This window comes from Pararge aegeria, chromosome 17, assembly GCF_905163445.1.
Source record: "Pararge aegeria chromosome 17, ilParAegt1.1, whole genome shotgun sequence".
Taxonomy (NCBI): domain Eukaryota; kingdom Metazoa; phylum Arthropoda; class Insecta; order Lepidoptera; family Nymphalidae; genus Pararge; species Pararge aegeria.
Window position 1 is genome coordinate 4,562,353 of NC_053196.1, and position 27,320 is coordinate 4,589,672.

The following is a 27,320-nucleotide window of genomic DNA, read 5'->3' on the forward strand; positions in this document are numbered from 1 at the left end:
GCTTAGCAGCTTTGCTTATTTCCGGACTGAGGGTGCAGTCGCCGGCCGGTATCTACTCGTACGAAAACTCGTGGTAAAAGAGGGGGTACACTTACGAAATTTTTACTTTTTTTTTTTTAGCAGGACTGAAATTTATCGCACTTGTAGTTTAAATAGAGTGCAGACTACTGTTTTTTATTCTGTTCTTAATTCAATTTCTATTGCATGCATAGAAATACATTAAATCAATAAAAACAACATAACACACAGCACAATTATTGATACACATGCATATAATATAATTTTTTTTTCAGAAGCGAAATAAGACAAATTAAAAATGTAGCCTTGGCGAAATCTGGGATTGTAGAAGTCATGTTTCACAACCGAACCTTAATAATGTTAAAATAATTGATTACTATCGCTAAGCTCACTGGTTTAAACTTACAATTTAAATTAATTATGGTTGAATTTGTTATAATAGAAAAATTATTGAGATAAAATAACCTTTGTTATAAGTACAACAAAAAGCAAGAAATAAATATTTTCTACAACATATTTAAGTCTGTTCCAAGTAAAATGTAGAAAGTTACTAGGTATGATAAACAAGCTAAGCTAAGATTTGATACCTACGATAAGATGAATCAAAAACTTCGTATTCCTTTTTGTACAGTAGCAGTGCCAAGTAGAAGGAATGAATGAAAACACTTTTATTGTACACCATAGAGAAAATTTACAGAGATACAAATACAACAGCACAATAAGGTGGTGGTAGGTAGGTAAAGTACGTACTATTTTTCTGCAGCGAAAACTTTGATTATTAAGCTGACTGTAGAACTTGAGCTGGTTGGACAATTCGTTTTGACGATGTTTTACCTTTTCTTTTTCTGCCCAGATACATGAACTAGTACTATCCTATCGACTATACCCCTTACGCAAAGCAGTTTAGCGTTACGATACGATTGGTAAAAACCAATTTAAGGCATGAGTACCTATTTCTGGCAATCTTGTGTACCTAAACAATATGTGAAATAAAAAAGAACCAGATGTTATTTCGATGCGATACTACTCTGTACATCAATTTTTTTTAGAGACCGTTGTTGAAGGGTCAAAAGCAGCATTGTTCTAATGTTACGTTCCGGTCTGAAGGGCGTGGATGCCGGTGTGATTCAGGCACGTGTCTAAAAACCTACGCCTCAGGTTTATGCACACAGTGGCACGTTGCACGATGTGTCCTTTAGTATTTTCTGCATATAGGCGATGGTTTTCCATATACCATCAGGTGACTCATCTGCTTGGACCGTTAATTATTTATATTAAAAAAAAAAAAAGATAGTAATGAAGTCAAAAATATGGATTTTCTTGCATGTTATGTAGGCATACCTACGGGATAGTTATAGTATACCTGCTAACCAAGCAGCGGCCGTATCGCATCATGTTCAAGTTACGTCGGCGCGGCGCAGCGAATTCCGGGGCTAGCTTTGAATCGTGATTTTGACCTTTTTTAACCGCGCTTCCTACGAAAATTAATTGTAAGACCTAGGCTAGGGAGCACATGCCACAATACGGCCGAGCGTAGTTAATAATAAGTTTAGTTTTAATATTATAATAATTATTAATATAATTCTTAGACTAAGTAATAAATTTATATTAGTCTTATCATCTTTTTTATTCTGCACCCTGCTGCGACCCTAAATTAAACTTAAAAATAGCTGTAAAACTTACTTTATAAATGTCAACCAAAAGTTCAGAAGTGAAAAAAAAAACCATGTTCATTAATTCATATTTAATAAAATTAACAACTATAGGCAATTGTAAAACTTATATATATAAGACTACTTGTATATTATAGTTGGTGTTTGATTTCAATAAAACATGAAATATCTTTAGATTTCAGAATATGTAAATTTCTGCACTTGTTTTTTTAGAAGCATTGTGATGTTATCACTCCAGACTTTCTCTATTTCATTATAATTCAAAACCACTTAACAATATAATTAGTGACCTAAAAATCGTGTCTTCGTTTGAAGATGTGTCATAATTTATGTTTTTTTTTATAAATCATTTTTGTTGTCATTTTTATGCCAGAGTAACAGGGTTCACCAATGTCTAGCGACACATAATTACAGTATCTAAAAGAAATGTTAGTTATAGTCAAAATAATGATATACCTACTTACACAAATAATATCCAACAGACAAATTAAACATTCAATGCATATAATTGATTCTTTAACAGAATTTGTATTGTAACTTAAAATGAATTATAAAAAGAAATACATACATACTTAAAAAAGCAATAATCATTAATACATAATAGCTGTGAATTTTTACAGGACTAATAAACTAAACGAAAGTAACAGCTTTCTTACACAAACATATATCAACCAAATGGGTCCAAATTAGTAAGAGTATGCAGCATCAATCATTAATATATTAGATATCATGTCAGTCATCAAAAAGTAACAATGAAAAATAAGATCACACAGCTAAACTACAATTTGGGAACTATTTTTGTAAGTTAGCTAGCAAGAAACCCAGTGTTAATGTGCTCAACATCTGGAAAACCAATAATAGTGACAGAGTATCTTATTTATACAAAATGTACATACGAAATGTTATTTTTGTCAATTTATTTAGTAGGTACCAAAACAAATTAAAAGTAAGTGTAAATGTCAGGCCCATGTGCATTGTACAAATACATCTTAACTCAAAAGCGATTTATTTGGAAAGCATTTAAACACAAATAACTATAGTTACTTTATGACTTTTAAAAGAAAATTAGTTTGCAAGTATAGAATTAACCCAAAAGGGATACTCCTGATTTAAAATATGAATAAACGTGAAATTAATGATGACAAAAATGCTAAAATTTAGTAATTTTTTTACATCTTTTAAGTTTGGAACAAAATTGAAATGATTTTTATTGATCATTTAAATTTTTACCTGAAAAGTTCATAACAACAATGTCACAGACTTGGTAAAATGATTAAACAAACCAACAAACAAATAAAATTAATGGTTGTTGAAATATTAATAATTTTAATTTAATTATAGTTAAAAACAATAACAATAATTATGATGTAGCAATCCATTTAATAACATATGTAATGATTGCAAGATATTACAAGACAATGTGATATAGATTTAAATTATCCTCTATATATAAGGCAACTATTACTTTATTACATAATTAAGGCATGGTAATTGTAATATTATGTTGCAACAATATAAAAGAATTGTTATCATTAAGGCAAATCACAGAATATAATTTTATTTACTAAAAGAAACCATAGTGATTCCAATATAATAGGATTCAATATGGTTTTTTTAGACATCTGTTTTTTTAAGTACTTATCTACAAAATTTAAGAATATTGCATTCTCCTTCATACTGGGCCAGCCTGTATCTGCACCTAGTTGGCGGGAACTATCCATTGTACGTAGAGTTGCTTGTAAGGAAAATTGTATTATAAGGTTTAATACATTTCAAAAACAGACCACTCTACATTATTACTGATTCATACATTTCACACATTCTTAACCTCTTAAAATCAATACATCATACAGGTTTTATAAGTTAATGTGCCGCAGATCACATAAAAAGAGCTATGACAATTTACTGTGCAGGGGCAGTTTAAACAAATAATTTAAGACTTGTCAGTGTTCAGCCCATTGTTTTATTATAACACATAGGTTTAATGTTGATTACAGCTGTATAAAGAAATAAACATTAATTAACAGGCCAGTTTCAACAAATAAAATTTAAATAACTGGCTACTGCACAGGTCAATCACCAGAGGTCTTTTTTAATGTGAAGCAACCTATATATTCATAATTTAATATTACTCTTATTATAATTGATGATCAAACAATTTATGCTAAAAATAAATTATTCCTAATTTAATCAATATAATATATTTTAATAGAAAACAATATGTTATATTAGATACTATTCTTAAAGCCTAATATAATCACTTTGTTTCTTTCTTTATTATTACAGTCTTTTCTGCAGGTTGGACAGGAGGTTTGACTATGGATCATTTCTTTTTTCTGTCTTGAGTACACTTTGGGCAGTACCACTTACCTTTTGGCTTTATCTTAAGATCTACACATGCGAAATGGAACCACTCAATAGGGCAGTCAAGGTTATCACAACCTATCATCTCTCCATAGGACACTTGGTGGCAAAGGCAGTATGTGGGTTCGTTGGGGTCGACAGGCATGTCCAGTACATCACTAGGATGAGCCATGCCTCCGACCGAATCTAGGTCAGCATTTTCTTCCTGTTCTTTAACAGTTGCGGTTGTGGTGGTGGTACCCTTGCGTTGCGCTTTCTTTTTAGCCGCTGATCTACCACTAGCTACTGCTTCCTCCTCACTTGATGCGCCAGTGCGTTTTTTCTTACCTGCTGTTGTTGCAGTTTTTTCAGTCCCTTTAAGTTTCTTTCTTCCCTTTTTGACTGTGGTAGGATTGGTCTCTTGGTCTGCGGCTGCTTGCTGCGCCGCTCGAGAGCTCATTACTTTCTCTTGAATTTCGGATTCAAATCGCGCGAGGTCAGAGTCAAGTCGACGTATGTGTTTGTCGACTAGCTCGTATGTTTGAATTGCGAGCTGAACTTTGTCGTCGCCGTACTCCTTTGCCTTGTTGAACAACCCCTGAATAGTGTTCACCTTTTCTTTTTTCGTATCATCGTCCATTGTAGATATATTTGGTAACAAATCATCGGCCATAAGATCGATTGTCTTCATTAGGCCGTGAGCTCTATCGTCGAGGTCCCGCATCAGCTTAAAATTCCTTTGTAATTCTATGGGTAAGTGCTGCAGACTGTCCAAATAATGTTCCAGATAAAGGGCTGAAGTCATTTTGCAATATTTTGTAACGACCGTGCTCGATAAAAATTTATGCCAGCAGCACAAAAATGAATGAAGAAGTAAATTTAATTTACACTAACTTAATTTAGATAAATTTAACATTTTAACTCACACAAGAAAATCGGTAAAATCATTTAAAGATTAAGGAAATAAAATCTAAAAACTGCACACAATTCTCTCACATTACAGCAAGCAACTTAATTCAATCTTCACAAGCGAACCAACCAAATTGAACGAATTACGTTTCTATTCACAAATACGAAATTAGCAATTTACTTTAAAATCTTAAATTAAATAAAAACGGATTAACTCCTTTGATTATATACTTTTTTTATTATAAAAATTAAATTAAATTTAAAGTTTAAATTTAATAAAAATTTGTAAAGTAATTGTTTGCCATTATATACAAATTAATTAAAAATGTTAACTAACACTCCAGTTGCGTAAAATGAAACATCTTGTAAAGACGCTTTTTTTTCATAGAGTTTTTTTTTAAATAAAGACGACTACCTATAGAGTTATAGACCACGTTTTTGTCTGATCCAATGAGGATAGAAACTAGGATATAAGCCCCACAGACTGCTGCTGACAGTAATTTTCCGCGATTCGAACTAGATCTTCTCCCTGTGGTGACTTTTGTACCAACCTTAAATTTAAATCTTGCCTCCCAAAAGAAAGTTTATTTTATTTAGTTATACTTTATCAAACTTAAAATTTAGACGTATTTCTTTGATTCCGGAAGTAACAGTTGCACACCTAGGGCCATGTAACGTGCATGTACGTGTTGGTTTTACGGCGGTCATTCGTTTTTCGCTTTAAGCTCAAGAACTGTAAGGTTTTTCGGCTTTAAAGTATCCTTAAATAGTAGTCCTTTATGATGAAAGTTATCTTTATACAAAATGTTGCCCAGATTTTTTAAGCTGTGAAACCGTGCATGTGAAAAGATATTTTTAAATTCCCATTTGTATGTTACCCTCGTGCTTTTCCAGGCTAAACTACCCTGTTTATATTAAGAACGCAAGCGATATGGTTGATGCACTGATGAGCGGAACATAGCTACCAACAAACTTACATTATTTTCATAATTTTGCACTTCTTATCCACATATATTTGTGTACATGTACTTGTATTTACAATTTTCCAATATTTTTATGTGGTGTACAATAAAAGTGAATTCATTCATTATTTTTAATTACATATTTGTGTGGACAAAAAGTAGAATTGTCAAAATAATGATTCAATCATTTGTTATTATTGAGAATTTACAATGAAAATATTTTAATCGTAAAGTAATGCCAGTTCAAATTTACATCTCTATTAACGTTAAGTTGTGGATTTTAGTAACAGAGACGAGCCCTGTTATTCAGGGAACCGGAGAATTGCTATCGCAATGTTTATTTCTGCCCCAAAGCAGCATTGTTGCGATACTGTGTTCCGTTCTGAAGGGCGTGGTTACCGGTGTTTTCTTAATCTACTCGTACTAAAATTAGTCCTTGACTGCAATCTCCTTGGGTAAGTGATGATGCAGTCAAAGATGGTAACAAGCTTACCTGTTAGGGGTATGGCGATAATATTAAACCCATACCTGTAATTGGTGTCTACGCGACCACGTACCCGAACGCTAAATCGCTTAGCGGTACGTATCTGTCAGTAGGGTGGTAACTAGCCACGGCTAAGGCCTCGAACCAGACCAGAAAATTTCAGAAATTATAAATTCCCTAATTGCCCCTGCCCGGGGTCGAACCCGGGACCTCCTACCTAAATTCACAGCGCTCACCACTGCGCCAGGGAGGTCGTCAAAAAGGTAATTAGTAGGTTATAGGGTTGCTAGACATGTAGTAGTAATTAAATATTTGTATATTTTAGTTATAAGCTATTTTACTTACTTATAACCCTACTATATACTGGGCGGTTAAATAATCTTTTAGAAAACGGCGTTAAGCTAAAATTTTATGTTTAACTTGGAAATGGATATAAAATTACAATGTTTATTATTAAAAGTGTGACAACGTAAACATCGTGATTTTTGGTTTGTTTACATAAATTCCACATCGAGTTTGGCTTGGCTATAGAAAGTCTGTTGTTTTTATTTATTTTAAAACACATTTATGGAATTCATTCTTTTTTTTAAACATTACTTTACATCAAAAAGTAAAAAGATTCCACGGAGACAAGCCAAAAAACCAAAGAACTTAGCTAAGAAAAAATTGAGTTCTAAATCGAATCCTGTTTCCTTAAGAAATATTCCTGATGCAAGGAGCTACCGTTCGACGATCATTTCTGATGCAACAACGGAGCTCTTGCCCTCAGATCTCGTTTGGACCGACCCCACCAGGTTTTTTGCCGCCAAATAATTACGGTTTAATGCAAGCAGAGTTCGGTGCAAGCAATAATCACTGCAATTTTGTTGTTTCCTTATTGGTACCTACATACATTTTGATTGAGTTTGCAAGTTATTATTGATAATACGAAGTTTTGAAGTTTTGCTGTATGTACTCGATAGAAAACCGGCTAAGTACGAGTTGCACTCTCATATGGAGAGTTCCGTAGGTATCATCATAGTGTTTTATCTTTGGTTACCAACGTGCAATAGGTATGTAACTCTGTAGAGTAATTTTTTTTTATTTTTTATAAATAAATAAATATACTATGACAATACACACATCGCCATCTAGCCCCAAAGTAAGCGTAGTTATGGGTACTGAGATAGCTGATGAATATTTTTTTATGAACATAATACACATAAATACTTATAATATACAGATAAACACCCAGACACTGAAAAACATTCATGTTCATCACACAAACATTTTCCACTTGTGGGAATCGAACCCACGACCTTGGACTCAGAAAGCAGGGTCGCTGCCCACTGCGTCACTCGGCCGTCGTGTAATGCCACAATTACCTACTATTTTTAAAATCGAGCACAAAACTATTAATATAAATTCCCCTTTTGTAAATGTTAAAAATTAAACATTATTTTATTTTGATACAAATGCACCCACTGAAACATTGATATCCCTACATAGTACGATTCATAAGATACAACCTACTGGCATACAGACAAGCGGATTGATTCACGGACGAAAGCCACTTCGACGATCTGTAAAGAACGCTTAACGAAGACGTTCGGATGACGAAGTCCTAGGTTCAAGTACATGTCGACCAAGAAATGGGTATTGGGTTTCTCAGTGTTTGGCCGAGCAAAGATCGTGAGGAATGCCTGAGAGTTCTCCATAATGTTCTCAAAGGAGTCTGCCAGCTTTAGCCTTCACCGTTTAAGCAAATGAAACTTTTTTTAAATTCTTAAATTAAAAACGCACATAACTCTGAAAAATTAGAATTACGGACCGGGGATCGAACTCAATTAGCCCGAAAGGGAGGCTGAAGCTCCAACCACTAAGCTATCACCGCTTTTATACCACCGTAAAATATTTATAGACGAAAATAACCTAACATAGTTTATGTAGCAACATAAAACTGAATTAAATCTAAAATGAAATGGAAACCACAATAACGAGGCATAGTGCCTAAGATGCTGGCAGCATAATAAAAATCCATTAGCATCCATTACAGAATAAAAATAATAGGGGATGCAGGGGGAATGATGTCATAAGTGTCATGCCACTTGCCATGACGGCGTACGATTTGAATTTATTTCAAGGTACGCCAATAGATGTTTCACATTAAAAAAAAATATATAAAAGCTAACTTTCTTATTGCTTAGAGGTAAGGTTATTTTTTTATTCCAATAACTTTGATATTAAATTAATTGCGCATATAAAACGATTGCGTGCAAATGTACTTACGCTGTAAACTAGCGATCGTTCCTACATCTCGTATGCCCATTATCAGAGGGTTGGTCGCGTCGCGAACTTGCAGTTATCTGTTGACCACGCACGGGAAAAGCTGCGTGCTTAAATAAAGTTTGTAAAGTTAACATTACGAGAGCTATAACATAAATATGACGACTCTACTCAGGAAAATGTGGAAAAATCATTCAAAACACAAAAGTGAGTTTATACATTTTGGTTTTGCTTAAAATTACTAAAAAAAAAAAAACTTTTTTTCTTCGGGTAGGTTTTTTCCCATCATCCAAGAAGCATGATTTTTATATGATGGATAGTTTTAAATATGCCGTTCTGAGGATTATAAGACACAATTTGTTTATTCGATTTCTTTTATTTTCATTAACACAATATTATTTTTATTTTTATTTTCATGTAAGAAGCCTCAAATTAACTAATGGTAAACCATGGGTTAGGAGGAATTATAATTAAAATGATAACCTGTTTCATTAAAAAATTAACTAATAAAATATATATTTAATAAATTGTATTCTACGCTAGAATAAAATTTATTAAATATATATTTTAAAAGAATTTAACAGAAAACTTAAATAATAATATTATTTGGAATCGGCACTTTTAATGAAGGTAAAGCTTTATGCAAAAATTATTAATAATCACTTATAATAGCTGTAAATTATTATTTAAAAACATTCCGCAATACTAGCTAGTGTAGTATAAATATGTCAAAAGTTCGCATTAAAATAAAAATATAAAATGTTATACTTAGATTAAAAATTACACTTTAAGTCGTATTAAAACAATAACATTGAGCTCTCATTTGGTTGCAACGAAAAAATTCAAAATACGCGAAAAAAATATTATACTTCTTCAAAAAATTTTTTTTCGACAGCAATCAGTAGTTATTTACGAGTAAAATAACGCAAACAGAAATATCACAAAAGGTTTCAACCAATTTTTACGCATTAATGTGTATCTACTTATTAAAAAATAAAAAATAAATGTTGATTCCGAACTTACTAACTAGCTCAGATTTCAACGACGCTTAAGTTTCTCTCTAATCGCTAAGGAATTGGAACTCGCAACACACCTTACTGGGAGATTCTCGGGATTAGAAAAAACTTGTTGTGTCAGTTTTCTGTAAGAGACAGTAATCGCTTTACACTGACGTTTGAGGCTCGATTGAACGTAATTCTGCACGGTACGGTATAGGCAGCTATTGAGGTTGTAATTTGTACCATATCCTGAACCGTCAGCCTAGTAATAATATCCTAGATAGATAGATAAACATTTTATTGCACACAATAAAGAAACAACACAAAAGACTACTTAATAAATGTATACAAATATTAGTACGGAAAGGCGGTCTTATTGCCAAAGCAATTTCTTCGAGACACCCCTCGGAGAAAGTAATTTAAGTAAGATTGTAAAGGGTAGCAGATCCATATATAAAATATCGTGGCTATAAATATATCATAGCATTATAAATATTTATGCATACATAATATGTATGCGGTGATAGCTCAGTGGGTATGAGCTCTTTACTTTCGGGGGGCACAGTTAGAATGTGTTCGTTTAAAGTAATTAAAAATATCACTTGCTTTAACAATGAAGGAAAACATCGTGAGGAAACTTACATGCCTGAGAGTTATACACAATGCAAAGTGTGTAGAGTCCACCAATCCGCACTGAGCTAGCGTGGACTACGGCCTTAACCCCTTCTCATTGTGGGAGAAGACCCGTGCCCTGTAGCGGGCCGGTAATGGGTTGATATGATGATGAACATATAATGAGCTAATAAATAATATCCTACTGCTGCCCACGCTGACTTCTTGATATAAAAGAGAGATATCAGTATCAGACCTAGAGGCCGGTCCCCAACAAGATGGGCAGACCAGCTGAAAAAATCAAACTCAGACCGCTTCTATCGCAAAAATGACCTCCAACAGAAGTCGATGGAGACAGTTTACCAACGCGAAGTTGAGATCTCACCAGGACCACGATCTTCAGTCATGAAGGAACGACAATAGAGAGAGAGAGTACTTATTTGTGCCACAAAGCAGCAGTGCTGTGTTCCAGTCTTTTGAATTTTTAAAATAATTTTTGGGATTTCTCGGAATCTGTAGGTCCGAATCGATCGCGAAATTGTAGAAAATCTAAGTTTAGTGCCCTATCGCGATCCAATCAATCAAGCCGTTCAAAAGTTATGAGAGGTTTACAAAACACACACACACACACACACACACACACACACACACACACACACACACACACACACACACACACATATACATGCATGATGACACCATCGCGGGAATAGTCAGGAAAGCTTTCTAGGACCTCAAAACGTCGACATCTGATGAAAACTCGATTTTCAAAAAGGTATAAGCCCACCAATCCGCACTGGGCCAGCGTGGGCCTTAACCCCTTCTCATTTTTCTAGGAGCCCTGTGCCCTGTTGTGGGCCGGTAATGGGTTGACGATGATGACGATGATGAACAGATTTTTAATAAATATAGCTTTGGAAGTTTGGTTGCCGATGCAAGGCGTCCTAACCAAACCGATAGGCAAAATTTTGCATGGTGATTCATATCCTGAGGATTCATTTTATAGTGGTAGAGGTTACTATACAATTTATGAATTTCTTAATTACAAGGTTGCTCCGCTTTCATCAAAAAAATGAAGAACAAACAAACAATCACTTTAGCAATTTTTTATATTTGTACCTATGGATTCTCGGTGATCGCTGACTAACTTTTTGTGGTCATCGGAAGCAAGTTAAGGCGCGCGGTGCCGTGTAAAGATGTAAATATTTGCCGAGCCTGGTCCTTAAAGTAGGTACCCACTTCATTTTGCAACATGTTGGACTTGAAGGGTATGTAGGCCGAATTTTTTAAGTCGTGGTTTTGAATGTATAGTCAACTAGCTGCTGTCCGCGACTTCGTCCACGTTTTTTTTTGATATAGGAACGTGAAAATGAAAACTGAAGTAGTACTTCAGAGGCATTAGAAGTACATTATTTACTGTCTATGATACTTATCAGCTAATAGTTTTTGAGTAAGGAGATTTTTTTACTGAAAGATATAAGATACCTAAAATCACATGCAAAAGTAAAATCGAGTGACTCCTCCTATCACTTTATTTAATACGCGTCTCGTATCATAGGTACTATGCACGTGTCGGTCTTTTATCTTCAATAGGGTTGTCATAAGTAAATACTTAGAATGAATTGAATTAGTTAGTATGGAACAATAAATATGCTTCTTTTGATTTAATATTTTTACAGGATGATTCCTTATAAAATATATTTATGCACCCTTCAGCGTTACTTCGTAATTACGTTACACGTTGTATATGTGTTGTATGGGTGTTAAAAGGGTGTACATGACCGAGTGCACTGCGGCGCGGCGTTAGAAATTTATTTACCCAAAGCATTGCAACATAGGTATATACAAACGCGGTTTTGGCAAATTACGCGTGATAAAAAATGAAAAATGTGAAATGATTTTAAATGAATACTCTAACTAGCAGTGGCGTGCAAAGAGGATATGCACAGGGTATGCAGATGACATGAAATGAAGAAAATCTCTAGTACGTGCTATAAAAAACTTAAGAATAGGCATTGTAAGAACTATAAAAAGCCAACCCTCAAGTATTTATAACTCGTAATGGAGATTTTATTCAATATTATATAATCTGCATACCCTGTGCATACCCTCTATGCACGCCACTGCTAACTAGCTATTGTCTTCAGCTTAGTCCACGTTTTATTCGATATATTTTTTGTTATAGTAATAATTATTGACGGCCCAATCAGGTGGCCCACGTGATGGTAAGTGGCACATCAGGTGTGCCACCTTGTTTCCATCGACCCAAGGCGTAGGTGTTAGGCCTCATATGACAATTATACCGGCAACGATGCCCTTCAGGCCGGAACACAGCATAGCGCGAATGCTGACTATTCTTCATATTACCGGATCACTCCAGCACGTGACTCCTCACACAATGATAAGGGTTTTAGGCCGTAATCCACCACGCTGGCCACCGATTGGAAGAGTTCACACGCCTTTGAGAACATTATGGAGAACTCTCAGGCACTCAGGTTTCCTCACGATGTTTTCCTTTACCGTTGAAGCACGTTATATTTAAATAGCTAATAACGCTCATAACTGAGAAAATTTACAGCTGCGTGCTGGGATTTTAAGATTTACGGGAGCTATAAATCGCGAGCGACCGTAACAATAGAAAGATCTTCCTCCTACACCTCCTCCACCTTGGCCAAAGAATTAGTTTGGCCATCCAAAGGGGCAATGCTGCCAGCATCTTAGGAACTGAGCCTCGCTGCGGTGGTTTCCAAGACGCTTTAGATTTTATTTAGTTTTACATAGTTTATTTTAGGTTATATTTATAAAACAAATGTGAAACCTAATTAAATAAACGTTGGTACATTTTATAATATGTTGACGGATGAATGATGACGCGAACATGTAATTTCCTACAATTCTAGTTTGAACTGACAATACACATCCTTCCCAAGGTTAGTGCTTCCCTATTGCTGATAAGCTTAGGTACAATACTATGATATTTACTAGTTGTTACATCAGCTTCCAAATTGAGTAGGAGTAAAATTATTGTGTTCCGAATTCAACGTTTATTTGCTCAAAGTACAATGAACCTGAAAATATACTTCGGTACTTGCGAAATAAACTTTTTTTATTTTTTATTCCATTAAAATTTAGCCCTTGACTGCAATCTCATCTGGTGGTAAGTGATGATGCAGTCTAAAATGGTAACGGGCCTGTTAGGGAGTATAGTAGTCCTTCATACCCCTAATCAGTTTCCACGCACCGGAGGACTAAATCGCTTAGCGGCACGTCTTTGTTGGTAGAGTAGTAATTAACCACCGCCGAAGCCTTCCACAAGAAATTCTGAAATTATAATTTGCCAAATGGCCCCTGCCGGAAATCAAACCTGGGCTTACGAGGTATTTTCGAGACGCCAAGGTGTGCCATATTTAAAACTTAATTTTTAAATATTACTTCGGTGTGTCATTAAGACCATGTTGAAACCTATGTAAGAGCAGCCCCGGTGATAGCCTAGGTTAGGATTTTGGCTTTTCGGAGTTATGTGCGTTTTAAACATTTAAATATCAAGGTGAAGGAAAAAATCGTAAGGAAACCATGTATGTAAAAGAGTTCTCCGCTAAGTTCTCAAATGCATGAGAAGTATTTCAATGCGCTCTTAGCCAGCGGGTTGGACTACCCTTTTCATTCTGAGAGAAGACCCGTGACCTTTAGTGGGCTGGAAATGGGTTTATGAAAAAATGATGAAGAAAAACTCAGTGAGAGTAATTTGTAGTACAGCCAAGCTTTTAAAACTTTATACTTTGTCTTACTTATGAGGGCCTTCTTTAAAGCAGCAAGAGACCATTAAATAATAAATAAAAACACTACGACAATACACACATCGCCATCTAGCCCCAAAGAAAGCGTAGCTTGTGTACTCAGATGATTAATGAATATTTTTATGAAAAATATAAATAAATACCCGATTTGCGATATTTGCGATTGCCCGTCACTCATTGCCTTATTCCGATAGTTAAGGAAGCCTGGAAGAGATCACTTTTAGTGATAAGGCCGCCTTTTGCTCATAGTTAATTTTAAGTAGGTGTTTCCTATTTTATGCAATAAAATTGTTTAAATAAATAAATATATATACAGATAAACACCCAGCCACTGAAAAACACTAATCCACACACTCACACACACATTCCCACAAATAGAAAATGTTCATCACACAAACATTTTCCAGTTGTGGGAATCCAACCCAGGGTTAAGAAAGCGGGGTTGGTTTCAATAATTTGTTTTGGTATTCAGTATATGTTCTTTTTTGATAGAAAAAAGATCTATACACCCGGAAGAACAGACAAGTGACTTATAGAATCTGCGGTTTCTTTACTCGATTATGAGGTTCGCCATTCTAACAATATTTTATCTACGGTCACTACAACATGCTTCAATCGGGAAGGTAGGCTGCACCGTTATTCCTTCGCCTCCATAAAGCCAAGAAAAAAAAATATAGGCTTTGACACATTTTATACATTACTTTCTACGAAGGCGCAACCTGTTCATTTCCTTACTTTCTAGTCAAGTCTTATCTAAGGTTTATGAACGCTTTAATTATAACTGCGCATCTCAATCCGTTATGATTTATTTGCACCTATAACTGTCCGATGCACTGATTTTATGGTACTATGCCTCGTTTGTCTAGTGCTTTAGCATGTTCGACCATGGATTACCAGGTCCTGGATTTGATTCCCGGGTCGAGCCAAACATTTTTAGGTACCTATTGGGTTTCTTTCAGCTTAAAAAAAAAATGGTTAATGGTTAAACATTTATAATACAAGCGGCATTAAGTTAATTTTTCTTTCATTTTTAATTTTTGTTTTAAGGCCGAGCCTTAGTACTAATGTGCTTAAAAGAGGGTTTTAAAAGCACTGTTTATTTTAAATGGTGCCATATTTGTACTTGGAAAAAAATATAATGCTTTAGTTGCACTTATCTGTGTGAAACCTTGCAAAAAAATGGCGACACCCATTTCATCATGGGAAATGAAGGGATATTTAAAAATCCAAAGTAGATAGCTCTAGTATACTTATCAATATTAGTATAAACCAACAATTAATGTAATTGACAATTCTATAAGAGATTACTTTAGCAATAAGACCGACCGTCTTTGCAAATAGGTATCTGAATAGTCTTTAACTTATTTTGTAGGTAATATACACATATTTACTTTTGCACGCATTAAAGTAGACTAAATAAATACAATTTCGTTGCCTTGTAACTGAATTAAAGAAAGAATACGCCCGTTCTGATTACACAAAGTTTGGTTTACCTATTAAAACTCTACACGGCCTAGACTTATCGATAACCGGGCGGTAGCTTATTTAGTAATAAATAAGAGATCAGATTGGCCATTCTATCGATACGCTATTACGCCTAATATACTGACCTACGGCCTATTTTCGTTATCTCCAAACTGACCTGGATAGAGTGTCGATAAACGCTCTATAACGTTTCATGTAGGATGGCGTTTGCGAATATTTTATTCGACAGCGAGACCTATGCGGATCAGATTGTCATATTATATGCATTTGACATACTTAAATATTATTCTTTTACGACTGCCTCGTTCGTCTAATCATTGGCATGGTAGAATGCAGATCACGAGTTCCTGGTTTCGAACCCCAGGTCAGACCAATGAATAAGTATTGGGTTTTGCCATCAAGAAGTTCTCAGCACCAGTCTGAAGTTTACTAATTGGCGGTGAAACAGCCCCGTGCTCCGCTAAAATAGTTCAATTATTAGTATCTAGTTATTGTTATGTATTTTGTATTTTAATTATATACATCCTACAGTCTGTTATCCTCATGTTTTCCTTACCCTAGTTCCTACCCTTTCTTTATTCCTATCTTAGGTTGCCTGGCGGAGATCGCTACTAAGCGATAAGGCCGCCTTTTATATACTGCTTCTGTCTGTGTTTTTTTTTATTTTTGCTGTAAGTCCTGTCTACAAAGGTTGCCTGTAAGAGATTGCTAGCAGAAATAAGACCGCCTTTGCATGTCTACATTGTGTACTGTATACGCCTTACTGTTTCTTTTCCTGTATATATGTTATACTTGCAATAAAGTGTTTCTTCTTCTTCTTTTTTTTTAATTTGTAGTGTGCAAAGAAGAGTATAAATAGAAAATAAAAGACTGTACGTACGTACATATTAGCTTATTTTAATTGTAGCTTTTTAGTGGAAGTGAATTAGGTAACAAGGCACAAATGCTGACTTTGCTATTTCATTCGCCTTAGGAGCTTACAACAATACTATTTAACAATGAAAATAATATCATTTACTTAATCATCATCATCATTATATCATTAACAGCCCACTACGGGGCACGGTTTTCAGCTCAGAATGAGAAGGGTTTAGACCGTCGTCCACCAAGCGGGCTTAGTGCTGATTGGTAGACTTCACACGCCTTTGAGAACAATGGAGAAAAGGTACATAATGGTTTCATTCGCCGGTTAACAAAATGATATTCAATGGCTTAAAACGAACATACATCCTAAACTAAACTATCCGGGATTGAACTTTGTTGACATAATATAACAAGTAAAAAAAAAAATTATTGATCGTTCTCTTTTAGTAGACAACCTGTGCCAAATATCATCGATTTTTTAGGCCCCTTTTGATCAACTGTAATCTGACCCATTAAATTTTCGGCCGCAATTATAAAGCAATCATGTATTGCTCTAAAACTGTAGGTAATATTAAATGCGGGTTTGATAATATTAAATGCAAACTGTCGTAAGCGGAGTGCACTTTCAAGCACAAATTGCTGGTGCTTTATGCAAGTATCCGTTTTTGCTAACATAATTATGCCATGAGTACCAACTGAGTTGAGCGCAAAACAGAAATATAAAATAAATAAAAAAATATTTTTTGTTTGTTTTTCTACTTTTCTTTTTTCTAATTACTTTCGGCCTTCAGAACTACAAACAGAGACTTTAAGTTTGAAAAGTAAGCGTCTACTTGAAATAAATGAATTTTGAAATTTTACCATTGTGGAAATGAATTATAGATGTAGGCAGTGGCATATAGAAGGAAGATGGCATGAAATAGAGAAATTCTTCTCCTTTATGAGAGATACAAAATTTTTAGGGTAGGCAGTGCTTTTGCGCTTGTATGAAGTGCACGCCACTGGGTGTAGGTAATTATATATGTAAGCATTAACGGTGTCACCTAATACCTATAGATACATAATAGAGAATATAGAAAGTTTTGACTTTGACTTGAAGTAGGTAATAGTAGTCAAGCTTTTTCTGAGAGAGCCGTGCTTATTTCTGCCGCCGAGCAGCATGCTTTGTGCCGTTCTAAGGACGTGGTTGCCGGCGTAATTAAACTACGCCTAAGGTTGATGAACACAGAACGGCAGGGTGATTACGTGTCTCGCGACGGCAATGCGACAGGCGTAAATCTTGCAATCACTGCTGTCAAACGTCACTTTCCCATACAATAAATAAACAAAAGTGACATTTGACAGCAGTGATTGCAAGATTTACGCCTGTCGCATTGCTGTCGCGAGATACGTAATCACCCTGCCACACTCTGTAGGACCTATTTATTCCTTGCTCGCCCGCCGAAATGTTGCTATGTTTAGGCGATGGATTACAATGAAGATACCATCAGCTGGGGCATAATGCTTGGTCCGTCAAAACTTGGTAATATGAAAATGAAAAATAATTACAGTAGATTAGACTAAAAAAAATTTTAATTAATAGTTGTAAAAAATTTTCGCTTCGTAGAGCCTTATACTTAACAAGATCGTGCCATAAAAGTTTAAAAAATATTTATACTTTGTTTAAAATATTTTTTTTAAATTTTTAACAAATAAAAATTTTTAAATAATGGAGATGTGGGAGTGGGAGTTTTTTTTTGAAAAATTTCCTCCTCTTTCAGAGTTTTTGTTTTTGAAATTTCTTAAATATTAATAGTTAATGAAATATTGGCATCAACATTAACGGCGAGTACATCACTCAACTTCGGTTTGCCGACGATGTAGTCATAATGGCAGAGACTCTGGGAGACCTAAATACGATGCTCGATGGTCTCAGCAGAGCTTCTCAACAGGTTGGCCTACGAATGAACATGAGCAAGACGAAGATTATGTCTAATGCTCATGTTCCGCTTCAACCAGTAATCGTTGAGAACACTGCACTCGAAATTGTTGACGAATACGTATACCTAGGACACACGATCCAGTTAGGTAGGTCCAATTTCGAGAAGGAGGTGAACCGCCGAATCCAACTCGGATGGGCAGCGTTCGGGAAACTTCGTGCCATCTTTTCGTCAAAAATCCCTCAGTGCCTGAAGACGAAAGTCTTCGAATAGTGCGTGTTGCCAGTGATGACCTATGGCTCTGAAACATGGTCGTTAACTATGGGCCTCATAAGAAGGCTTAGAGTCACTCAGCGGGCGATGGAGAGAGCTATGCTCGGAGTATCCCTACGCGATCGAATCAGAAATGTGGAGATTCGTAGAAGAACCAAAGTTACCGACATAGCTCAACGAGTCGCGAAGCTTAAGTGGCAATGGGCCGGGCACATAGTTCGGAGAAAGGATGGACGTTGGGGTCCCAAGGTCCTGGAATGGCAGCCCCGTACTGGTAAGCGCAGCGTTGGTCGACCCCCAACGAGGTGGACAGACGACATTAAGCGCGTCGTCCGTTGGATCCAAGCGGCTCAGAATCGTGGAACTTGGAACTCCCTACAAAAGACCTATGTCCAGCAGTGGACGTCTATCGGTTGATGTGATGATGATGATGATGAATGAAATATTGGAAAAAAACGAAATGCCATTTTTAATTGTTTATAACTTTTGCAGTTTATTAGGTATGTGCTAATGCACGCTTTTGGCACATTTTTCTAGGCGTCATTCCGGATCCAATGAGCTATCGCACATAATTTTAAGAGCAGTATCTCTATTTTGTGCCATGTGTCATATTGTCTAGTCGACAAGTATTCAACTTGACAAACATCAGAGTTCGCTAATACAAGTTAACTGTGGCAGACGGATTAAGTGACCTTTTCATCATTTTTGTGAGGAATCCTAAAACTTACTTTTACCTAAGTTTTAACGTGAGAAGTTGTGCAGTAGCACGCTGAATTTCATAACGTCGATTGGCCGGACAATTATGCTCGATTATAATGATAGTTTATTACCAATAGTTATATTATTATGTAGCTATAAAGGAAATCATAGCTACTGCAGTACCCACTGCGATTAGCTTATCGCGGTCGTTCACTGATTTGAACTTTCTACATTGCAACACAAGTTTTTGCTTCCGCTTTTTTAATGCGAGACTTCTTATCTATTTTAGTTATTTATTTTAAGTACATAAGAAACTTTCTTAGGTTTATTTGCAATTTAAGCAATAGGTTCCTGACTAGCGACTTGAACTGAGCTGACCTGATCCTCTAATTTAAAGTAGCGCGACGCGAATGTTGGGAGTTTCTTCGGAAAAAAATTTGCAAATATCACACCAAAGTTAAAGAGGTCATCACAGGGGACGAATTCTCGCAACTATCATCTGATTTACTTAACAATTATTAATTGTAAAGTCAACATCTCCATCTAATTATAAATTACACAATACAGATTCTGCTGCTTTTCACGGAAAATAACAAATTAAGCTTAATTTTCATATTGGATAAAAGCGGGCGTTACTATCCTTAACAATTATTTCGAACTTCGCGTGTGTTATATGTGTTTTGATACTGTTTAAATTGCAGAATACCCTACCAACAATATGTTTTCTCGCATACCGACATTCCGAGCATGATGACTGTTGTTTCGTTTTATTTTAGTACCTATTTATGTACCTAATATGCCATAGAGGAATGTGCAGTACCCTGACGAGTCGACAAGGCTTAAGGGTGCGAAGAATGAATGAACGAATGAATGAATACACTTTTATTGTACACCACAAAGAAAATTTACAGAGATACAACAGCACAATAAGGTAGAGCGCACAATTTGGCGATCTTATCGCTATATAGCGATCTCTTCCAGGCAACCAAAGGCATGCGAGAAAATGCTTTAAGAAATTTATAGGTGGTTCAACACACATTGGTGAAATACTAGGATTTAAACTAAATTAACATAAAATAAACATATAACATAGTGCATAATATTAACCATAACATATTAAAGATATATACAAAAATACAATATACAATATTCCATACATGTTCCATTCCATTATACAAACATATAAAAATACAAACACTCTACTATAACTGCATAATATAAAAAATAATAACCTGTAAAATCTATATATATAAAAGAAAGTTGTGTTAGTTACACCATTTATAACTCAAGAATGTCTGGACCAATTTTTATGATATTAGATTTTTTGGATTCCGCTTAGACCGGAATATGATAATAAGTATTTATATATAACATTCATCAAAAAAAGAAATGATCCGCGGTACTAAGTTCGTTATATTTTTAGTATGTTATATTTTTATTTGAATATATAAAGTTGAAAGTGAAAATTATGTTTAATTTTCAGAGTTGTGCGAGGAGTGGGCTCTTGCTGAATGTGAAGGGGAGGGTTGGTGGAGAGAAGCGAAGGAAGGCAGAGGCAGTACGGAGGTGCGGTACGCCGGCATCGCTCCTGTGGAACGCGCAGCATCCGCGCCCGCCACTGCATTAGCAGTTCGTTCAGCGCTGCACACTGCCAAAAGTAAGACAATTACCATCTTGTTCTTTGCCCCGGCTTCCTTTTACTCACCCTACCTTAGCGCCACTCTCAACAAGAGGAGGCCTAAACATATCCTTTACGACCCTGGCGATCAGATTACTACTGACAATACTATCAGAACAAACAATCAACCTCTGCACAGCGTCTTCGCACGCGAAGACGAGGTCCCCGACTTCTAACGTCATATGGACGTGGGCTCGCGCCACTTTCTCGGAAGCGTGCGGACTAATCACCGTCCATAAACCTTTCACTCCAATCGTCGCCTGAGCCTAGGTTCGGCCTCATATGAGGCGCCTTCAGGCCGACGATCCCTTCGCTTCTTCGAGCCCTAGGGTTCTAGGGTAAAACTAAGAACAGATTTAATAATTTTGTAATCTTTGTCTCTCGCCTTCTTAAATCTTTTTACAATGACCCCGAAATTGATTTATTTTATGGTAATATGAATAGGGTACGTCGCAACTTAATACATAAACTGTTGCATGCTAGGTAAACTTAATTTTTAGTTATAGTTTGCTGCATTTTTGCTGGGTTCCAGGTAACCTTGTTGATATAAAACTTATATAATATATTATATAAGTTATTAGCAATTTGTTAACTATTTACTATTTACAACGGTTGGTTTTCCAAAAATAAAATAAATAAATATCGGCCCAGTAGATTTTCAGGAAAATGGCGCGAAGGACAAACGCTAAATAATTTTTCTATCTCAGCTCGGTCGTGTTTAAAAGAGATTGCGTACTTTTTATCATACGGAAGAGAATATTTTTGGATGGTTAGCTAATCGCGTATGGTTCAAGGTTTTGTGCAAAAATGTTGTAAATATTTTGAACAATGTTTGGTCTTCGGTGGTGCAAAGGTGGAAGGATATAGATAAGCGCGAGACAAGAGATAAACAGGATGGTTAAAATATAAATATATGATATGTTTGTCCTTAAATATGAAATAACGCACTCTTATGAATTTTTTGTAATTTTTTATATTGCATTTTTTTTTCTAATTTTGTTATTATAAATGTATTATTTATTGGCTTTGCCCGAAATAAAGAGATTATTATTATTAAATGATTACATTAGTTTAACCTTAACGTTTAAAAAAATGTCTTCTGTCTGCTTGTCGATCCAATGATTGAAAATTAATCTTAAATAAAATGCGTAACAGTGGATCAAAGTGCCGCGAACTTCTTTCTACTAAAGGCAAAAGAGTATTAAAAAACAATCATCCGTATTGTCTTTCTATTTTTCTTACATAATAATAAATGACGGAGCAAGCAACTTCCACACCCGATGGTTTGTAGAACATCAGAGCGTCATAGGATCATATGCTCTACAAAGTGACGCCCTGTTTCCATTAGCATAAGGCGTAGTTATGTCGAAGCGGTGGTCGCGCAGGAGCTCGACGTCAATTTCGGAGGGCCGAGTTCGAATACCAGCACCTCTAACTTGTCTAAGTTATGTGCGTTTTAAGTAATTAGACATATCGCTTGCTTCGACGGTGTAGGAAAACATCGTGAGGAAACCTGCATACCTGAGAGTTGTACATAATGTTTTCAAAGGTATGTGGAGTCTACCAATCCGCACTGGGCCAGCGTGTACTACGGCCTTAACCCCTTCTTATTGTAGGAGGAGACCTGTGCCCTGTAGTGGACCCGTAATGGGTCCATATGATGTAGTTATGTCTGAAATAACACCGGCTACCACCGGTAACCAGTGTTCCGTTTCGAAACATAACATTGGTGCAGCAGAAATAATTATTGCGGTAGTACAGTACTTTCCCAGACGAGCTCAAAAACGTCTCTACTACTATTCAAGTTTAGTATAGATTGTTTGGAATAAATGAATACACTGCGTTTTTTTTTCAGCCTTTAACAAAAAGTTGCAGAGAGTGTTCTTGGATATAAGTCCAAAGGGCATCCTGGTGTCCGATGCAGAGTCGCAAGACAATGTTCTCAGCGTCTCTATTTACAGGTACTTAACTAGTTTAGTTCTAGATTATATCTTAGTGCGCGGCATCATCCACGGAATTAAGAACATACAGAAACCGTGTACACGACTAATATTGAAGTATCAAAAACCACTCCACTTTAGTAGTCTTTCTTGAACAGGTGGTTAGCCACTTCATTCTATTTAGCAGTTAACAGTATTTATTTTACCTCTAATTCTCTAAACGTTTACAATAAAATGGGGAAAATTAGTAAAGTTTGTGAGCTAGCATTATTCCGCGGGTGTTAAGTGAGATGTGCGCGGAGCGTTTTCACTGTTTTGGACACAAACACTGCATGCAATAATGGCTGAATGAGGGTTCTGTCTGTTCTTAATTCTGTGCATTTATCTATAGTGACCCATTTCTGCCGTTGTTAAATAGTTTATTTAAGAAGGTGGGACATTTATAGGCTGAGTATAATGATAATGCAACAACAGATAATGTTTGGGAACGGTACCTGAGAACGAAACCTTTTTGGCTGGTGAGCGTTTACTGGGTTGATTGACCGCTCGTTTTCGATCTCCCACTAATCGTGGCAAGGAGTGGGTGGCCTGCACGGGCGTAGTTACGTACACATGTTGCTGGGTAAAGAGCGGTTTGATTTAGGTTTCCTATCACCTCAGTCGATAGCTAAACGATAAAATAAAATCGGTTCCCACTGTTGCGCATCCTGGCACATCTTTTGTGTATTTTTTTTGCAATAATTGACTGACCAAGCACATGACCTACTTGATGGTAATTGGTAAATCTTTGCCTACAAACAGAGCAAAGCTTCGCAGGGTATGCAAGAAATACGTCCTACAAAATGCCGCTCTGTTTCCATCAAACTGGGGCGTAGGTCAAGCCTCATGTCAAGCACAGTAATGCTTCTTGGCGGCAGAAAAATGCATAGCAGCAGTACTACACCGGACGAGCTCTGTCACAAAATTCTATACGACTTCTTATGTAATGACAAAATAATGTGTATTAGTATCAAAGAGCACCGCGCATTAATTATGTGATAGCAGAAAAATCATTGACTCTTTTATCTCCTGAACTAACCTGACCTGCCTGTCTTATTGAAAGAACATTGTACCTTGCGATAAATAAATCGTGTCAACAATATCTTTTAAATCTATAGTTACTAATGATGTTATAAGGCTAAAGTGTTTCTTCATGTACTATAATATGAAAACCAATCTAAGCACAATTTGATAATATTACATTATACTATAAATGTGGTTCATTGCATTCCACAGTCGAGGCATTATTAGCGCGCGAGCTAATAGCGTTACGTGCGGAACTAGGGATTGAGATCGGTCTATCGAAAGGAAAGCTAAATACATGCTATCACCGCTTTAGTTTTTAATAAATCCGCTTTATTTTAGCCCAATTTTTATAATTTTGAAGGATCTCATACTGCTCCGCGGATGCTGCGAACGCGCGAGTCTTTGCGGTGGTCGAAGGCAAAAGCGCAGGCGGGGAAGAGAATCACGTGGTGCACGTATTCGTCTGCGCCCGACGGAAGCAAGCCCGCGCCCTAGCCCTCTCGCTCGCACACGCCTTCAACGATGCTTACCAGGTACTGTTACTTTTAGGTTTAGGTTTAAAGACATTTATTCCCATAAAAAGACCTGAGTCACTTACATAGGAAACTTAGTTTTCTATAATAAATTAATACACTTCGCCATTAGACTAAACTAAATTCAATTTTACTATTATCTACTCATTCAATGTATTCGTCTTTAAATTTATTGGTATTACTTAATATATAAGAAGCTAATTTAGTTTTGAATACATTGAATGAGTTTACATTTTTTATAAGTATAGGTATTTTATTATAAAATTTGGCGCCTTCAAAGGTAAGGGGTTTTTTACCATAATTTGTTCTTGTTCTAGGTAAGGTAAGGAAACTGGCTCGACGAGTTTTATTTTTCTTTTTTGTGAAAGTGATATTAGTGTGGATTGTTTTGTTTATTGATTTTCTAATAAAGATGCACGTGCCATATATATATATATAATTGATGAATGTTCATTATTTTAGTATCACTATAGATTTTTGTTTTACTTTTACACCACTTAAATCGCCGTAAAATCGCCAAAAAGCATACTTCTTAAATCTTCATCAAACAGCTAAAACAGTTATCATCAACATCATTATCAACACATTACCGACACAGGGAAGGGTCTCCTCTCAGAATGAAAAGGTTTTAGGCCGTAGTCCACCACGCTGGCCAAGTGCGGATTGGTGGACTTCACACGTCTTTGAGAACATTATGAAGAACTCTTAGGCATGCCTTACCGCAAAAAACACTGATCCTGATTAATGTTTTGCGGCATCTAATTTTTCGAAAACACTTTATTTTCCCAAAGATATTTTATAGACATTTATCATATATTATATCATGATTGAATTAACTACACCTGGAATCGATTACGTCATTTCCTTTAAAAAAAATAGTTTGAAATGACGTCGAAGTGTAAAGAATCGCGATATATTAAGGCGCTTTTTAACTATTTTACTCACGTAATTTACTAGGACCATGTCACAATATTGAAACAGAGACAGTGAGAGGTGCCAAACATTTCAGTTAAGTGCTGTACACTTTACAATACAAGTTTCAGTTTTACAATATTTCCGTAGTGATAATTAAGCCTTTGTCTATTTAAATCTTATATTAATTTAATATTTATTTTCAGGCTTGGCAAGCAAACGAAGCTGCGTCCTTAAAATCGGGTGGCCAGCGCCTTGTGACTCCATGGGTACTTTTATTTGTTTACATTATTTTCGTCTATTCAAAATGAAATAAACGTTGTATAATTTTTCCAACAAGGAAATTAAGTTGTCAATCCGTATTAATATTATAAATGAGAAACTTAGTTAGTTTGTGTGCTGTCCTTACTTCATGCCATAACTAAGCAACTAATTGACTTAATTATTGGTATAGAGTTAGTTGAAAGAACAGAGAGTAATAGCCTATGCTACTTTTTAAACCAGAAAAATAAATGGTTCCCACGAAATTTGTAAGAAACCGTAATAAACGTGGACGAAGAACAGCTAAATATTCATTAACATTAAAAAATGTTAATATGTGATATATTCCAGGTCCATTTCCCCGATGAATCCGACGAAGAAACTGAAAACGAGCAATGGAACTCTCCCGCTCCGCTTGTGACTTTCGCCTGAACAATAACAATATAAACTAAACTAAATACTCTTAATTTAATAAAACTCTGACTTAAGCTTTAAAAAAAAAGGAAAAAAAAATATAATAATAATTAATTATAATATATAATGTATTAAGTAATAAATATAATGTAAGTAATAATATTGTTTTTGGAAATGTAAGTAGGTGTGTAAGTCCTGTCACGTAAAAACAGCGCTGATGGTTTATTTAATTTTATGGGATTTATATAAAATACACTACGACAATTTTTATGAGAATAATACATAAAAACTTACAACACCCAGCAACCGAAAAACATTTATGTTTATTATAGAAAAAAAATCCAGTTGTGGGCATCGAACCCACAGCCTTAGACCCAGAAGTAGGGTCGCCAATCGGCCGTCAATATGTCTAAAACATGGACACCCATAACTGGCTTTTGGTTCAAGCAGTTACAGTAACAGAGCAACGGGTTTTGGTAACAGAGCATGTCAGAGATCCGAAATGGACAGATCAAATTAAGAGCCTATTGGAGGAGTATCAACTGTCGTTTGGGAGCAATGGTGGCAATACTCTTTGTTAATACAAAGAGTATAATAATATTGTCAAGTGAGCCTTCGAATATAACCAGTCTGTTTTGACTCATGTGATGAGATGAAGACGAAAATATAAAAAAAAATTATAATATAAAAAATAAGGTAATTGCACCATCAGGTGGGCCATTTGTTCGGTTATTACTATTAAGAAAAAAAAAACTCATTTTCTCTTCTACGTTATTCGGTGTCACTCTTTGCACTCTGTTTACGTGACACCAACAATAAGTTTGTACTGATTCAAAAAATTCAAAATTCATTTATTTCAAGTAGGCCTAATATAAGCACTTTTAAAAATGTCTAGCCTGTCTGTGTGTAGTCTAGTACTCTACCACCGGTTTGGAAGGCAGATTCTACCGAGAAGAATCCGGCAAGAAACTCAGCAGTTGCTCTTTTCCAATATCAACAATTTACATTTTACATTTTAAAATTTATTTTTCTACCTTGTCTACCATCTAGAGATGAAAGCGGAGCCGGATGCTTCCAAGCAACCTTATCATTAAGAAATTCATCAATTATATAATAATAATATATTATGAATCAAAAAAATATATTTGTGTTGATCATAAAATAAATATTTTATGTATATATATACAATCGAATGCTTTGGATAGATCACAAAAAA

At 35.6% G+C, this 27,320-nt stretch overlaps 2 protein-coding genes across 2 annotated transcripts; one reads left to right on the forward strand and one right to left on the reverse strand.

Moving 5' to 3' along the window:
• Positions 1-1,747: 1,747 nt before the first annotated feature.
• On the reverse strand, positions 1,748-5,054 carry LOC120631120 (inhibitor of growth protein 5). The gene has a single exon (XM_039900562.1). It carries the CDS (start codon positions 4,837-4,839, stop codon positions 4,015-4,017), a length of 825 nt encoding a protein of 274 aa, XP_039756496.1. The 5' UTR covers positions 4,840-5,054; the 3' UTR covers positions 1,748-4,014.
• A 3,692-nt stretch (positions 5,055-8,746) lies between these two features.
• On the forward strand, positions 8,747-26,173 carry LOC120631136 (low density lipoprotein receptor adapter protein 1-A-like). Its single transcript, XM_039900582.1, has 6 exons — positions 8,747-8,861; positions 20,785-20,958; positions 22,835-22,940; positions 24,346-24,517; positions 25,636-25,698; positions 26,042-26,173. Exons 1-6 carry the CDS (start codon positions 8,813-8,815, stop codon positions 26,120-26,122), a joined length of 645 nt encoding a protein of 214 aa, XP_039756516.1. The 5' UTR covers positions 8,747-8,812; the 3' UTR covers positions 26,123-26,173.
• The last annotated feature ends 1,147 nt before the right edge of the window (positions 26,174-27,320 follow it).